General features: G+C 44.9%; 1 protein-coding gene and 1 long non-coding RNA gene across 7 annotated transcripts; one reads left to right on the top strand and one right to left on the bottom strand.

The window, feature by feature from the left end:
- Nucleotides 1-131: 131 nt before the first annotated feature.
- Nucleotides 132-1,416, top strand: LOC127596082 (uncharacterized). Its single transcript, XR_007961366.1, has 2 exons — nucleotides 132-758; nucleotides 997-1,416. It is a non-coding gene; the product is annotated as an uncharacterized LOC127596082 (long non-coding RNA).
- A 491-nt stretch (nucleotides 1,417-1,907) lies between these two features.
- Nucleotides 1,908-15,874, bottom strand: ccdc187 (coiled-coil domain containing 187). 6 transcript variants are annotated; one of them, XM_052058029.1, is made up of 13 exons: nucleotides 15,589-15,874; nucleotides 15,293-15,383; nucleotides 12,246-12,308; nucleotides 10,326-10,464; nucleotides 10,082-10,172; nucleotides 8,173-8,248; nucleotides 6,069-7,274; nucleotides 5,533-5,654; nucleotides 4,887-4,958; nucleotides 4,663-4,797; nucleotides 3,483-3,577; nucleotides 3,308-3,402; nucleotides 1,908-3,217 (listed from the first exon to the last, which is right to left on the bottom strand). In XM_052058029.1, exons 2-13 carry the CDS (start codon nucleotides 15,339-15,341, stop codon nucleotides 3,081-3,083), a joined length of 2,280 nt encoding a protein of 759 aa, XP_051913989.1. In that variant the 5' UTR covers nucleotides 15,342-15,383; nucleotides 15,589-15,874; the 3' UTR covers nucleotides 1,908-3,080. The 6 variants fall into 6 exon arrangements, with proteins under 6 accessions (XP_051913989.1, XP_051913994.1, XP_051913990.1 ...); XM_052058034.1 differs by lacking the exon at nucleotides 6,069-7,274 and having other exon boundaries at nucleotides 15,589-15,873; XM_052058030.1 differs by lacking the exons at nucleotides 15,293-15,383; nucleotides 15,589-15,874 and adding an exon at nucleotides 13,684-13,776.
- Between the last annotated feature and the right edge of the window lie 282 nt (nucleotides 15,875-16,156).

Genomic DNA, 16,156 nt, shown 5'->3' with positions numbered 1-16,156 from the left:
ATGATCCCAAGACATTAATAGCAATTGAATGCAGTTTTCATGAAGCCCAGGAAGAGCAGGGTAGCAGCTCGGAGTCTTTAGCCTCCAAAACGTCCCGGGACCAACTTGTGGTGTGACTGAAATGACATTTCTCCACTCGACGGAAGAAAACAAACTTTGTGTACAGTGTCCCATCTTTGTTGTACTGACCTTTTATTGCTTTGTGGGTGGAACATTTCAGTCAGTCAGTCAGTCAGACAGGCAAGCAAGCGGTGGCGGCACGACCTGAGTCCAGGATGCAAAACAATAGGGGAGGAAGGGGAATCCTGGGGGAAGCTCAAAGTCTCTCACGCATCTTCCCAATTACATTCAACTGAAGGCAGCACACCCAATCAACAGATGAATGGCCTTCCTTTGTGTGACGTCTGTTTTTTGTTTGCCTTGAGCAGAGCAGACCCATTCTGCGGTTGTGCCTTGGCACATTTGATGAACCTGATACAGTATAAAAGGATACAGGAAAAGTTCCCTTTGTTCCGTGTTTCAATGTGTTTCATACAGTAACTGCGTGTGTGGGTTGGTGTTTTGGGAACCCTATTTTGTGCAAGACTCCAGGTGCAAGCTGGGACTCGCTCGCATGCCCACAAGTCAAAAATTCAATGGGATTGCCTCCAAGCGGGAGGCAAGATCGTGGGGATCTTTATCTTCAGTTTTTCTGAGATTCTCATCAGGATAAAGCGGGCTACAAGGATGGATGGAGGGTTGGAGATTGTGTTTAAATGGTTGAGATATCCTTTATTTGTCCCACACTGGGGAAATATACAGCCTCCAGCAGCAAGAATGTGGGTAGAAAGAAGAAAGAAGAAAAAACAAACAAACACCGTTCAATTAAGTGCAATATAAATACAAAATGGGTAAATCGCAGTGCTATTTACAATTGTTTTTCACATCACACACATGAAATCATTTCATTATTATTATTATTTTTGTTGTTATTTTTATTCAGCAGCCTGACAGCAGTCGCTAGATCATTTAGATTTCTTGTAAATGCTGCACTTGTTTTTACGCCTCCAGGAAAATGTGACACACATCACTGCTGAACGGGTCAAACAAAATACGGCCCCCCGCCCCCTCCCTCGGCCCCCATGACATCATCCTGTACTTAAATTGTCGACTGGCATTTGAGTGGGCACGGGGCTGCAACATCACAGCAAGGGGAATTTTCTTTTAGTCACCGTATCTGAGCGTTGCATGAATGTATTTGTATTTTTTATTTTAAGCAGAAGTGGAACATTCACAAAATGTCCCGCGTGGGTCACAAAACCGAAATCTTACACATACTGTATGGCATTCTATCAATGTATGTTTGACATTTACAGAATTCATCTTTTACTTTGGTGTGTCATGGGATTGAGAAAATAAAGTATTCATTTAACTGAGGTTTAGAGTCAAACACCTTCCTAAAGGGTTAAAACCTGTACAAGACCACAGCGCATGGAATTGTGTTGTATTTCAACAGTGGGCCTGACGAAAAGGAAGCTATCAAAATGTGACTATAAAGAACACATTTTAACTTCAAGCACATCTCACATTCAGATCGATGTATTGGAGCCTTTTTCATCCCAATGTTTCATCCAGTTTAGCCACCCATTAGTCTTTTATTTATTTTTACAGGTCCCAGCACCTGAAATGGTTTGTTTGCCGTGCACAGTACAAATGCATGCCTCATTAACTGTTCAGGCTGCTTGAAAAGTGGAAGTAGCTCGCAGGACAAGGTTCTTGACACTAACTTCTTATTTTGAGCAGAGATATTCATCCAAATGAATGGCCATCATGTGCGCATGCAAAGAAGTGACAAACAACAGATGATTGTCAAGTACGAACACCGCGTTCCCAGACGCTCTGGTTACCAATGAGGCAAACTAAAGGCGACAGGTTTTACTTCCTTTATTGAAGGTAAAAATAGAGTACAGATAACTAACCCCCGCCACAAATTGAAAAAAAAACCATGTGTACTGTTGTATTCAAATATTTTATAAAATAATAGACAAGGGACAAATACAATTTTAAAAAAGCATGCAGTTGCATGTTTTTAATATAACAAGACAAAACAATTTTTGTGCTTTTTAGCTACAAAAAAATATATATATCCCCACAAAGTTTGGATGTCCCTTGAGACATGAGTGACCTGATCTACAAGTTGCTTGAGAAACAAGCCATCCATTAATCAAGCGATTTTGGCTTCAGCTTGCGAGCACGGACATGAGATACGAGCGCTTTATGGAGGCGATGAACTCAACTCAACCCCTTTTACAAAATGCATCACTTTGGCAAAGAGTGAACAATTTTTTGAGCTCTTTAGTGTGACTTAAACTCAACTTAAAACAAAGACAGCCAAACTGCCGCCTGAAGAAAGGCTTCGCTAACTTCAGGCTAACGCTACTTAGCATCTCGACTGCAAGGCTTGAGCCCCTTTTACGCAGGAGCACACGGCATCTCGGCAGATAATCCAACCTCACTCACAGTCACATCCTCTCCATACGACGACAAATATGAGTGCCAACTGATGAACTCAGCTCAGAGTTGAGACGTTTTCATGAATCCCACATGATTTTGAGGCTGCAGCATACCGGTAATTGGCGGCTGATGAGGTAAGACCTGCCTGGAACTCTGGTGCAAGTCATAATTATGCCTCACTTAACACGATATCCGGCTGTTTTATTCTGCCTCCACGTAGCCAAAGCAGGCACACCAAAAGGAGGAGCATTTCATTGAGGAATTAACATTCATTTCAATGGATGCAAATGTGATGACTTCCGAGGGTTAACTCATATCTCAAGGCACTACAACCCTACATGCTTTTTGTTGGGCAGCGATGATCTACAGTTAAAAAAAAAACAACAAAAAGACTAGAATGCATGGCAGTATTCCCTTGAACAATTCCATTTCAATGCTTGGAGAAACAATGCGGAATATATTGACTGACAACCTTTCTGGTCTAAAGTGCTGATGAAGTTCTAATCATGTTTACGAAACAACAAGTACGTGTCATAATTAGTGTAAAAGAGAAAGCAAAAAAAAGTTGACTTTGACCTATAATGTTATTATTGTTGCTTACAGTTTTCCTTCTTTTCTTTGGCTTTCGTGCATCCAGCCTTGTCCTTTTGACGCTTAATGGGCGGGATAAAGGTGGGCTCCACGAGAAAGTTGCGCGAGTTGGGAAGTAACTGACCGGGGCTGTCTGCGTTGGAGGAAAAGGAGGTGAGTGCCCAACCATTGTTTGCAAGAATGCAAAAGCAAGCATTCTTCTGCTATCTACGATTTACTCTACCGCTTTGGTCCATTTGGAGGATGTCTGCTCCTTGGCTCTTGGCCTGGAAGGTTGGATCCAGTTCCTCCACAATGTTCCTGACCTGCTGGGATTGTCTGGAAAGGCAACACGAGCAGGTCAGCGGATGGTAGGGGATCAAAACGGAGTCGGGACATGTTTGTGCTGAGGGAAGTACGTGAGTATGGCGATGGGGCTGGGCGGCTGGTTCTCTGGAGAGCATTCCTCAGTGGGGTAGGGAAGCCCCTCTGAGTCCAGCCTCTCTCTTGGTGCCTGACAAAGGGACAGGAGACAATAAGTCATTCATTGCTGTGAATGTTCATATCTCATTTCTCCGTTTCACTATGTGAGAGATTTTATATATATATTCAGGGGTGGGCAAACTACGTCCCGCGGGGCCGGATCCAGCCCGTTGGTCTTTTTAATCCGGCCCGCCGGGTTGGTGCACAATTAAGGTTTGATTGTATTCATTTCGTTTGGACTTGTAATGACAGGTATTTCAACACCAGGTGGCGCAGTTACTTCAAGTTGCAGAACGCAGGGAGGGAGGGGAAGACAAAGAAAGAGGGAGAGAGTAATGACCATGGAAGGGAAAGTGATATGTATCTGAGTAAACATTAACAAAGTACGAAACATTCAGGAGACGCCTGGAGTCGGAAATACTCAAATCTACGAGACTTTGAAAATCAAGGAAGCGATTCTTACTCAGTCCGATACTGGCAATTTTCATGCTCAGAGTGAATTGCTTGTGGCTCGAGTAAATTAACATTTCCTAGAATGGTTTGATTGTTATCATGTTAAAAACGTTCCGCAAACTGGACCGCTAATAAGAGTCGGAGAGCAATTAAATGTGTAGAGCGTGAACAACAGGGGGCTCAGTACACATCCTTGAGGAGAACCAGTGCTGAGTGTGATGGTGGAGGAGAATGTTACATTATTACTGGCATACAAAGACATTGTGCCATCTTCTTTATTTTCTATTTCTATTTCTAACTTTTGGCCCGGCCCTCCACAATATTTTCTGCTTCTCATTTGCCCCCCCCCCCACCCCCCCCAAATACAAAATAATTATTTATTTAATTGTTATTATTAAAAAAAAAATTGCCCACCCCTGATATAGATAGATAGATAGATAGATAGATAGATAGATAGATAGATAGATAGATAGATAGATAGATAGATAGATAGATAGATAGATAGATAGATAGATAGATAGATAGATAGATAGATAGATAGATAGATAGATAGATAGATAGATAGATAGATAGATAGATACACACACGCGGACACACACACACACACGCAAATCGAGAATCAACCGAAAACATTTCCCTACGAGCACGCAAGATGTCGTCAACCTGTGTGTCTCGCGCCTGTCTCCGGTCGTGATGACTCATCATGGCTCGGTGCTCCCGCCATGACTCCGGTCCTTCTAACTCTCGCGACAGACGTTTTGACTTGATTTCTTGCTTTTGCATATAGCGAGCGATTTCCTAGAGGGAAACGATGTCTCTCAAGTTAGGGATGCGACACAATAGAAAAAGCGAAAGTGGCAACAATGGCACGTGTCGCCACGTCGTACCTCATCCTGGGCCACCTGTGCGACACGGAAGTCTCCCTCGGGGCGAGGATTAAACGGCTGGGGTTGTGAGGTCTGACAAAAGAAAAAATGCTCAAGAGAATGTTCAAGTCCCTGTAAATTAAAAATTAATGTTCTATAAATCTGAAGAGGACAATGCTTTTCACAATCTTGCCAAAGGGTCACCGATTATATCGCCGAATGTGCCGAAACCAAGCCCCGCCTAACAATTATCAATCTAATGACTACCACGAAAGGTATTATTTTGTCCAGCATCTTCCTTCTGCCTACACATTCCAACATGCTTGAACTACAAATGCGCTTCAGGTGGCTGGAGTATATGGAGTCGATGCACGGCTTTCCACAACCCGCTGAAAGGTGCTAGCCACCAGCTAGCTTGCAAGCTAACAGGCTTCCAGAAGCTGTGGGCAGTGTCATGGGCCGAGTGCGTAATGTGGTGGGTGCAGTTTTAGACCAGGTGTCCCCCCTCCACTCCACAAAAATCACGATAAACAGTTTAATGCTTTCCAAAAGTGAGGACTACCCAGTTCTCAGTATTTGTACTTGTTTTCAGCAAGTTTCTTTGTACGTGCATGATGGATTTAGAATCAAATCTCTGACAGGGTCTTTAAGAAGAGTAGTCCCATACCCTCGCCAACAACTTGTTCTCTTGCTCCTGTAGCTTGCAGGCCAGCTCCTCATCATGTAGGACCTGCTGCAGGTCACCCAGGTCCAGGCTCGTCTGCCTCGTCTTCAGGGCCAGCGATGCACCTAAAGAGTCCACAATGTCAGACATTAAGAATCCCAAAACAATTCTATAGTCTGAGATAAAATCCAAGCATGAAAATGAGTAATGAATCACACATGTGCCAAAGCAGAGCAAAAGGCCATCAAAGAAGGAACCCAGCAAATAACGTGAGGATGTCAAGTTTCCATTTCCTCTGGCTAAATCGAGACTGAGGAAGAAGCAATTAGAAAGCGAAACACACGCTGAAGATTAGGCTGCGGAAACGAAAGCGGAAACAGTCATCGTGTTGAGCTGGGAAACCCCAAAGCACTACCAGAGCCAAAGTTGGTCCATGATGACGACGAGAAGATGAGGCAGAATTAGACTGAGATCTGAAATAGCATCGCAGTGCTCCTCTTGCAGGTCACACTTTGGTGAGGCTCTGCCGGTTACGATACCTGCTGCCAAGCGTCTCCCCCTGAGCCAGCCGCTGAGGCTTCTCCGAGGGTGCCGCTTTGCTCCCCTCTCTCGCTCCTCCTCCGAATTGAAGCGCTCGTCGACAGTCTCGTGCCGATGCCTGCCAGCAGACCTCTCCACCGCGTCCTCGCATGTGGCGCTCCCCCCGTCTTGGCACCTCCATCTTTGACTGCCTTGCCTCTGCCCGTTTGACAGATGCCAGCCTACGCCACTGATGTGAGAACGCTCTCCGGAGTGCACCACAGTGTTCTGGTGACAGTCTTCAGATCCTTTGTAATCTCGCTCACTGTTCTCCCGGTGAGATAATCTCCTTCTTTCCCTAATGTCGCCGTGGAAACTATGTCTGGCGGAGGCAGCTCTTTGGAAGGCTGTCCGATGCGGGCGGGAGTCACCGTAGGGGACGTCAGTCGTGTGAAGCGCCTGGCTTTCTGGGCTTTGAAGACCTATTTTCAGCGGTGCCCCGCTTCCTCCCAAGCTCACAGGAACACCCCGCTCTCGGAGGACTTGGCCGAGCATCTCCCACACCTGCATGCTCGTGTCCGGCCGCACGCCGGACCTGCCGGCGTCGGCTGCGAAGTGGACACGTTTATCGGCGCCGTCTCGGTAACTCCACGTCCTGGACAAGTCGCTGCCGTGTCTCGGACGATCAGGAATGCGAACAGATTCGCTACGACTACACCGCCGTTCTCCGGCCTGCGCTAATCCAGCGGCTCCATTCTGACTGCCGCACATCGTCCATGTCCCATTTTCTACTTGCCGGTTCATTTCCTGCTCCCAGTCCCGTGCCGTCCTCTTCTCTTGATCACCATTGTCACGATACTGTCCCCAGCATTCAGGCTCCTCCACGATGCTGCTGGAAGTGGCGAGAGTCCTGTAGTCTCTCTCTCGAGGCAAACGTAATGATGACCTGCGATTGAGAGGCGCTGTGTTTTGTCTTTTATTTGGTCTCTGTTCAAAGAAAACAGAGTCTGCATGCAATGACTCTTGTAATTCCCTCCTAGGTTGCCCACGGGGATGCTCGTGGCCTCCTCTGCCAGGGTAGCGAGGTGGAGGAGGCTTATCTGGAGGGTTGGGAGTGTTAGAATACTGCCACCTGGCGGTAGTAGGGGAGTACCGTGCCTCCCCTGGATGGTGTCTGTTGAGTGCATGCTGCTTTGGTGATGGCGGTGCAGAACCGCTGGAGCTGCCTTTATTCATGCCAAACATGCAAACACAAAAGCAAGGGGGGTGCGTGAAGCTGTTAGCGGGTATTAGAGCAGAGCACTTCATGATGAGCTATTAAATGTTTTCAGATATTTTTACAATGGAAACGTACTGCCATGCTACCGGTAGTTCAAAATAAATAGCAATGGACCGTCAGTGTCAACATGCAACTTATTGAAGGAAACACAGAGAGAGCATGAACTCTCCATAAAATTTGCTGGTGTTGCTTTCGAAGCAACTCTGTAAAATGCCTTCATTACTATTCTTATTTCTTCATTTTGTCAAATCATTTTGTACACTCTACAATCAAACTGAAACCATACTGGTACCACAAGGCCTTTTCTGCTGGCCTCAAAACACTATCAGAATCATTTCTCTCGATAATTACTGTATATAAAATATCAATGAGCAACATATTTCTAAAGGTCTCTGCCAGGGTGTCCATTCACAAAAGCATCCCTTGAACACCACCAAAAATGCAACGTCTCATTGCTGGTAACCTTTGTCAGACAGGCCTGCCGGCTACTCATGGCGTCCTCCGGGGCTACCTGATGCCCGTGGGCACCACGTTGGTGACCCCTAGGAGGGGTGGATTAAAGCGGTCGGGTAAGTCTCCACCCGCGGCCTCGCTTCCATAAACCACAAACCTTATTCAATATAGCTGGATTCGCAGAAAAAAAAAACCGTCATTTGCAGTTCGATTCCATCCACAGTAAGAAACACAGATCTACGACAGCGAACACTATCTTCATAAAGGCAGCCTCCACCCCCCCCCCCCCCCCCCAAAAAAAGAACTATAAGTCAATGAAACAGTAATACATCATGCCCACCCACTGTGGTTGTAAAAAAAGCAACGTGATGGCAAAACAATAGAAAGTCTACCTTGGCGGTGCTCCTCTTCCTCCCTGGCTCTCCACATCATCTGCTCTTCTTCCTCCTGTATCTGTTTAGCCATTTGCTTTACACACACACACACACACACACACACACACACACACACACACACACACACACACACACACACACACACACACACACACACACACACACACACATTAGCTTGTTCACAAACCCCGAATGAGTAATTAGGTAGGCTGACAGCTGATTGTTCTGATGGAAAAATGTTGGGCTGTCCTTCGGTGGCCTTGACCACCAGCAGGTGGCAACATAACACGAACAATGTGAAAGGAAGCCCAGAACGCGCCTGGGACTGACTAACTGGAACTTTGTGAGCAAGATTTTAAGTGTTCATTAAACTCCTGCTGCTTTTGTTTTGTGGGCACCATGCCTGTAGACATATTCTTGGAGCTCCTGACTACAGCAATCCAATTTGCACATCTTGTTTAGACTGAATGGTTCATTAAGGATATAATACATATGCACTTCCTGATGTCCTGACGCGTTACTGAAGACCTTATTGGATGTAGATGTCACATTGAAAGCAAGTAAATTGTTTGCATCTTACGCCGTATGAAAACAGGGAAGAACTACACAAGATACGCGTTGTTGTCATCAGCTTCATCGGCCACTCCTCAACAAGCCATTTCAGCGCAAGTAACACCTTGTCGCTGGGGAATGTTCATCCTTCTGAGACACGAGATAATGCTTAGAGGGCCTCAACAAATTCTCTGCGTGACCTGTTCAATGTGAGCAGCATCTGAATGATACATACATCACAACTACTCCAAGGTAAGATTTTGTTACACAATACAAATGTGTGACAGCAGCTTTGTCAACGTCAGCAGACAATTAGTAGTTTGTCAAGTCAGGTTAAGCGTGGAATGCCACAGGGATTTGGCATTTTATCCGACATAGCCTGACGCCATCTGTTCCTTAATTAAAGGCGCTAACTACAGGGAGGAAGAGATTCAATAAACACGTCAAATCGGATGCCTGTTCAAGAAAGTAGATGCATTCATAGTTGACTGTTTGATACAAACATCGACTCAAGCCTTGCCATTTCCATTTACTGTGGCCACAGTTAGCCATGAATTCTGAACTTGCAGTTGAGCTAAAAATTACAACCAAGCACAGAGACCTCAACACACACAGCAACTCCTTAGTGCCGATGAATGACAGTCCCCACCAACGCCTCTTTGACCTCACATCTTGCAACAAGGGACTTTTATAAATTCGTCTGCGGCAGCCTTCTCAAAAAGGAAAGGGCAGGCTAAAGGAAAATATGATGCTGGTGCAGCCATGCAACATAAAACGCTCCACTCGGCCAGACCGAGAGCTTTTACCCACTTTGTTCTTTTCCTTAAAACTATTCAGCCATTCCATTTTGTTTAGTTTTTTTTGCAAGTGTAACGTGGGAATTGTTGAGATGTGCATTGCCATGTGCAAAGGCAACGGCAATGTTTTGGAAGGGGTGGGACTTCTACAGTAAGTGCAAAGCCGAACAGGGTGACTGATGGTTACCATCTGGTTGCCTCCCTGCATCAGTTGTAAGCCATTTTTTTCCTGTGTCAATGGCAAGATTTACTCTGGTCCATTTCGTGAAGAAGACAGACTCGTATCAACAACGTTTTGGTGCCTTTCTGCCTCCTCCATATGAGGATATCATTTTGTGAGTCCTTGTCCATCATATTTTCTCAAACAGGTCCCAGAGTGACTGAATCTGCAAATGGCTTCTGTCCAGACAAGTGATTCAATTTCTTGTTTTCGGTCGGCGTTCGCGCATTGTCTTTGTCCGCTCGGATGGTGTGTGTGCTCGTAAGAACAGCACAGTACATCTTGATATGCGCCAGGATGAAAAGTCATTTGAGGAGATTTGAAGGTGTGCGCTCACCTCGTCGTCCCGTTCCCTCCTCCAGGCCTCCTCGGCCCGCCTCCGGATCTCCTCCTGGATGACATGAGCATACTCCAAGTCCTGCTCCTCTCTGCAAGACAGCAACAAAAGAAAAAAGTCAATTTTTGTTAGCCTGTAAAGACAATGTGTAACATCGAGCAACCTATTAATCAATCAAATTGTATTGTGAGAAAGTACAGGCAGGACGTGTTGATGACGACTGAGCAGTCAGTGGGCCACCTACAGTTGTCGGGATTGTTGCCTCAGCAGGGCTCTGTGCTGGGCCCGCTGCTCCTCCTCCTCATCCTGGAGCTGCTTGGCGACACGGATGTCACTCTGCATCAGCTGGTTTTTCTGAATGTTGGTGGTGTAATACTGCTCGACTAGGTGGGAAACGCATGGAAGGGGGACAGAGCGTTCAAACTAAGAGGAGACAACACAATAATGCTCCAAAGAAGAAACCCTCGGATCGCTATCTGACAGACCAAGGCTCAAAATAGCCAGCAGTCAGCATCAATCATGATCAGAAAAAAGTGATGCCTTGAGATGAAGGTGAATTGGATCTGTGACTACCCATGTAACTCAAAATACTCCTATTACAAAACATCTTTCCCCATCAAAATGAATACAAATGTTACTAAACTGCTCGCCAACACCCCCACCGTCCCACACAAAAATAAAAACCCTAAATTGTAATGCGTTTGTTAATGAAAAAAATAACACTTCAGCGTCTTACTTTATGGAAACATACACTCATGACACAATTAAGCAGAATGCAAAGAAAATTGACTTCTTTTGCCTTATTTTGTGCAAACCCTATTTTTCAAGGAAAACACTTGTTTGCAGGTTCAAGAAATTCTATTTATCTTCCGCTGCAAATGTATTGGAATGGCAAGGTCAATTCCTTTGGTTTTGTTGTATACCAAAGATGCTTGGGCTTCAGATCGAAAAAGGAAGATGAAGTCCAGCTTTTATTTCCTGGCATTGATATCTAAAGCATGAAAAAACTCTGTAAAGACCTTTGGAAGTGAACAAAAATATTGAATATTAGTACCGGTAATGTCAATAGTCAATAAGCATAATCTTATTTTCATTTGAAATTTGCATTTAAATGGCCATTTCCTGTTTAGGGCGGTCCCCCCCCCCAAAAATATTTGACATCTTAAGTATGGCTAGAGTTTGGTACGCAGTCACACCAAATTATAATTTTACACTGGCTGCCTCTCCAAAGGGGCAAAAAGTGTGTTTTGTCTCATAATTTCATGTCTATGACTTGTCTTTGTAAATATTTAGTGAAGAACATGAAATATTTGCCAATTACCTATATGTGTTTCGAAATGTGTTTCATCTCTTGCAGTGATTGGGCAACAGTTATGGATATATGTTGCGTACAAATTAATGGCTAAAATCATCAGGATAGTTTCATCCTTATTTGGGACAGCATGCTAAAAGTAAATTAATTGACAGAGCAGAACATTTCATATTGGGAGGCATAACACTTGGTTGTATGTAATACTGTAACTACATCAAGCCTGTGAGCCACTGACTTCAGACTGTAGCATTCTTCTTAAGATATGCTTTACTAGGCCGTCACTGTAGCCTATTTCAGTTCTCCATTCCCTCTCCCTTGCACATTTATTATAACTGTCAATTATACACGGATTATCGCACGCCGATCCAGTCCCGATCCCCTGCATATAGAGGTGTCCACTGAATATGCTCGAGTGCGTCATACATCATCTGTCTAGTTGTGTTGCTCAACCATTTGTATTCAAATAGCCGTTGCTGAAAGGATTTTATCATTGCAACACCTATGTTACTCGTGAGCACGTCTTGGGCTTTTGCCCATTAAGCGTTAGCATTAACACAGTGGGCTTACAGTCATGAAAAGAAGCATACACACAGCACTTTAATTCGAAATTTTTGCTCGGAAGTTTAAGCAAAAATAAATAAATAAATAAACTTTGCCGAAAGACGTTTCTCAAGACACCACTGTATTCTTCAAAAGAAAAGTGCACAATTGTAACTTGTTTTTGTAGCTCAAGAAGGTCTTTTTCTCTTCGCTTTGCATGAGTTTAAGTTGAGAAGAAGGCTCGGAAAACACTCAGTGAGGCAGGCCGCCACAATATTTAGCTGTCACACGGTAGCTTTATGTTCAACTTACTTTCCTGTTCCTGGAGATTGTGTGCCAACACGCCATCTTCCAACACAGCAAAACTTTGGCACACTGAAACAACGAGACAGCAGAAATGTTAGGGAGTGGGGTTGCGGGGGACCTCTCCAAATAGCAAATGAAGCGTACGAACAAATGCGGGCAGAAGGTGAAAGACGTTGACAAAAGAGAAACACAGAGTCGCATTCCTGAACACGAAAGAAAATCAAAGCAACCCTTGGCACACGATGCATTAATTATATGTCATATTCCATCATGAAAAAGCGAGCCCACAGTTGTCAAGGCACTAACTTTAGTTGCTGGCAGTCAATGTCACTGAACATATACTCAGAGAAAATGGCCTTTAGGTATCTGAACAAGTAAAATAGACAGCTGGAAGATCATTTTTGAACCATATGCCTGCTAAGATTTCTGTTCCCAGGTGTTCACTCTTCAGGGCGCTCAAGAGAGATGCAACGGCTCCTCCAAAATGCATATTACAGCACACAATGCTTCCAACAGCATATACATTGGGAAAAAAATGTAAAAACCTCCTTGGCAGTTATTGTTTAGCTGTCAACGCTCTGATTTGTGTTCATTCGCAACCAGTAGTCATCTGTTGTCTGTTTGGCTCGACAATAAAAAGCCACATTACAAATAAAGCCAAGTCCTGAAGGTGCTTTGCGCTCAGAGAGCAACCACAACAGACCAAGGTGGCTTTGTGGCAGTCCGACCAAAGTAACGCTCCAAGTGATTTATCAGCTTCATCAGCTCCTGCACCCAACCTGCTCACAGAATAAGGCTGTGAACAGCGTCAGACTTGGGCTGTCAACGTGGAAGTGCCTCTGAGGCCGTTCTGAGTTCAAATGAAGGAAATCCATTCATCAAACTGGAAAACACTGTGTGGGGAGATCCACAGAGAGACATGGACAAATGTCTGTTGACACTACAAATGACCCCCGCTGGCCCTCAATGAGTTAACCCATTCCAAAGCAGACATGCATTCTTACTTACACCTGTTGTGGGCCATAAGTCACGGCCCACTAAATGGATTTCCGAGTGGCCGTATGCTTGCAGTCTGCCAGTGAGCAGGGATTAGGTCTTGGCTTCAGTCCAGTGAGACATAGCCGCAGTTGACTGCAAGACTCCAGAGACGAGACAGCAGCAATGGTGGGAAGGAAATATAAGTCATCCTCCCCATGAGCGCTGCGAGGGTGTGTCAGAATTGCAGGTGAACTTGTTCCTCATGACAGTTCAACTCGTCAGATGGGGGAGGGACAAGCAGACTGCGTACCAAGCGGGTTTGGAGGCACACAGTACGAGGCGTTCATTTCCAAGAGTAAAAACCGTACACGTGCTGCAATTCTAGCCATAGTGTGTTTTCTTGATCAAGCTTTGTTAGGGTCAGTCCAATGGCGTCAACCATTGGAGGCATGCGGTAGCAACCCACCTCCATTGTTGTTTCCCTCCATCTTCCCAAGCATTTGCAAAGCAGCAACAAGCACTACTGTAGCTACCAAACAAAGAACTTGGACATTGGTTCTCTTTTCAGCCAGAGCACACAGACGCCTCCCCGTCCTCCAACCCGCCCCTCCCCTCACTGGTCTGTTCTGCTGCTTTTGGGAGAGTACTGTACTTTAGCACAAACTCGGTCTAGAATTGTCATCTCTCTGGCTCGGTGGCAAGCACTGGTTCAGGCAAGCTGGCTGTTAAAAAAAAATGGTGAGGGGGGGAAGGGTTCCATGGTGTCCTGACGAGTTAGCGAGAGGGACATGAGGAATGGAGGGCTAACAGGGGAATTCCAAAGGGTGCTGTGTTGCCTCAGCACATGGCGAGCTATATCAGGAGCAGCTAGATGAGACCTAAAACAGGAACTGAGCATGAAAACAAAGGCACCACTGCTGTCTAGGATGAAAAGTGGGACAGAGGGCACCCATATCTCTTGAGGAAACAGTCCCGAGCCAACCAACGCGCCACAACAGCAGGACTGGATAAATTCATCATCTTTGCAAAGAGTTTCCAACCACCATGCTGTCGCACAGGCACTGCCCGGTAAAGCGTGAACGCTACACAGTGTGTCCTTTGTGTGAACAGACGGGGGTCGAGCGCTATACCAAAGACATGCAGGCCTACATATTTCCAAAAAAACAAGTCTGTAAGAAAGAGGCAGCCTGGAAATGTTGCACACACTTCAATCATGGTTGTGTTTAGGCTGCCTCTGGTTTTACTTTGGTTCCAAGTATGAGTTGGAGTTTAGAGAAAGGCACTTTCAACAAAACTCCACAATTTAGTGTCAGTTCATTTTGTTATAGTATGGTGAGAAAAGATTTCCTGAAAAATGTCAGCTAGATTTTTTTTTAGCCATTTTATCACTTTTCCCCAAAGCACATCATAAAGTTTGTGTCGTTTCGCAGACATTTAGCAAAGCTTGACTCTTGTTTGTTGATTTTCACCTTTAATCCAAAAGGCAAATTCATTTTAGCTATGGCTCCTCCTATCTGTGTCTCAGGAGGATGTGGCCTCGATGGGGAGGAGTTACACGTTTGTTGTTGTTGTTGTTGTTGTTGTTGCTAGGCGTAGCTGTTGAATGACCAACTGTTTTTTGGTGAACACTCCATAATATTGAAAATCTATAACTGGAGAAGCCTTTTGAAATACAAGGCACACTTAAGCACAAGCAAAGTCCAGGTGCTTCAATTCAAACTAAGTGGTGCTGACAAATCCGCAAAAAAAAAAACACTTTGACAATTGGATAAACATATCAGTACCTTGTGCCATTCAGTGTGACAAATAGTTTCACCTTCTACTCTTCGAGGAAGATTTGGGACTATACTGTCTAATGCTTGTTATTGGTCCAAGAAAGCATTTATGCCACAAAAACACTAACATTACGATCAAGTTCAACACAAAACTCACTCAGGATTTTCTTTGCACGTTGGCTCAAATGGCAATACGGTCTGGATCAGTGCGCGCGTGTGTGTGTGAGTGTGTGTGTATGTGTGTGTGTGTGTGTGTGTGTGTGTGTGTGTGTGTGTGTGTGTGTGTGTGTATTTTCTCACCTTCCTGCACACGGGGGAGGTTGGACTGGTCAATGTGGAGCTCTGCCATCACCCCACCATCATTGCATCAAGATGCTCCGTAACAACACAACTTTGGAGAGAGTTACAACAAGACAACATTGTTGGGCGTCAGCATTGAGCTGAATGTCACTCAAATTACTTGAACATCCAAAAGTACTCAACGGGTTCGTCCTAAGTGATAAACTTCCAAAAGCTTCAATTCGCAAAATATCCTTCAAGCAACAGCACCTTTTTGTCAGGGGGGCATGTAAGTTAAATGAGACTGCGAAACCGACCTTTTCCCTAGCGGTGTTTTCAGCAAGTAACCGACATGACAGCCGGCAGCCGCGCGACAGCTTTCTTCCTTTCTTTTCTTCCTTTCTTTTCTTCTTCTTTGTCTTCCGCTGCTGCTGACTTGCAACTCGACTGCGAAGAGAAAAAAAAGAACAAGTGCAAACTGACGTGGAATTTGAAGAAGCGCGCACAACTACCGTCGTTTAAATGAAACAAAACCCCGCTTGACATTGATATTGAAGCCGACGTGGACTCACCGTCGTGTAAGTGTGTGTGTGTATGTGTGTGTGTGTGGGGCGGGGGTGCAATGTCCATTGTTGCATTCGAGTGTTTCCGGTAGGCGAAGATTCAGCCTCTACGCAGAAGTGTATTCCTAACTTTCAACAATATGTTTCATCTTTGGTGACTTTAGTAATAGTTAATGTCCACTGTTTACAAAAAACAACTAATGCGAGCTCACGCTCTTCAAGTTCAGATGAGCTTGGATTAGAATTTCCCAATTGTCTTTGAATGCAGCGATGTGTCAGCACACTTTACAATAGAAAATAACCAATAAAACGATCGTGCGTT

This window comes from Hippocampus zosterae, chromosome 2 (assembly GCF_025434085.1).
Source record: "Hippocampus zosterae strain Florida chromosome 2, ASM2543408v3, whole genome shotgun sequence".
Taxonomy (NCBI): Eukaryota; Metazoa; Chordata; class Actinopteri; order Syngnathiformes; family Syngnathidae; genus Hippocampus; species Hippocampus zosterae.
This window is presented reverse-complemented; position numbering and strand designations above follow the sequence as displayed.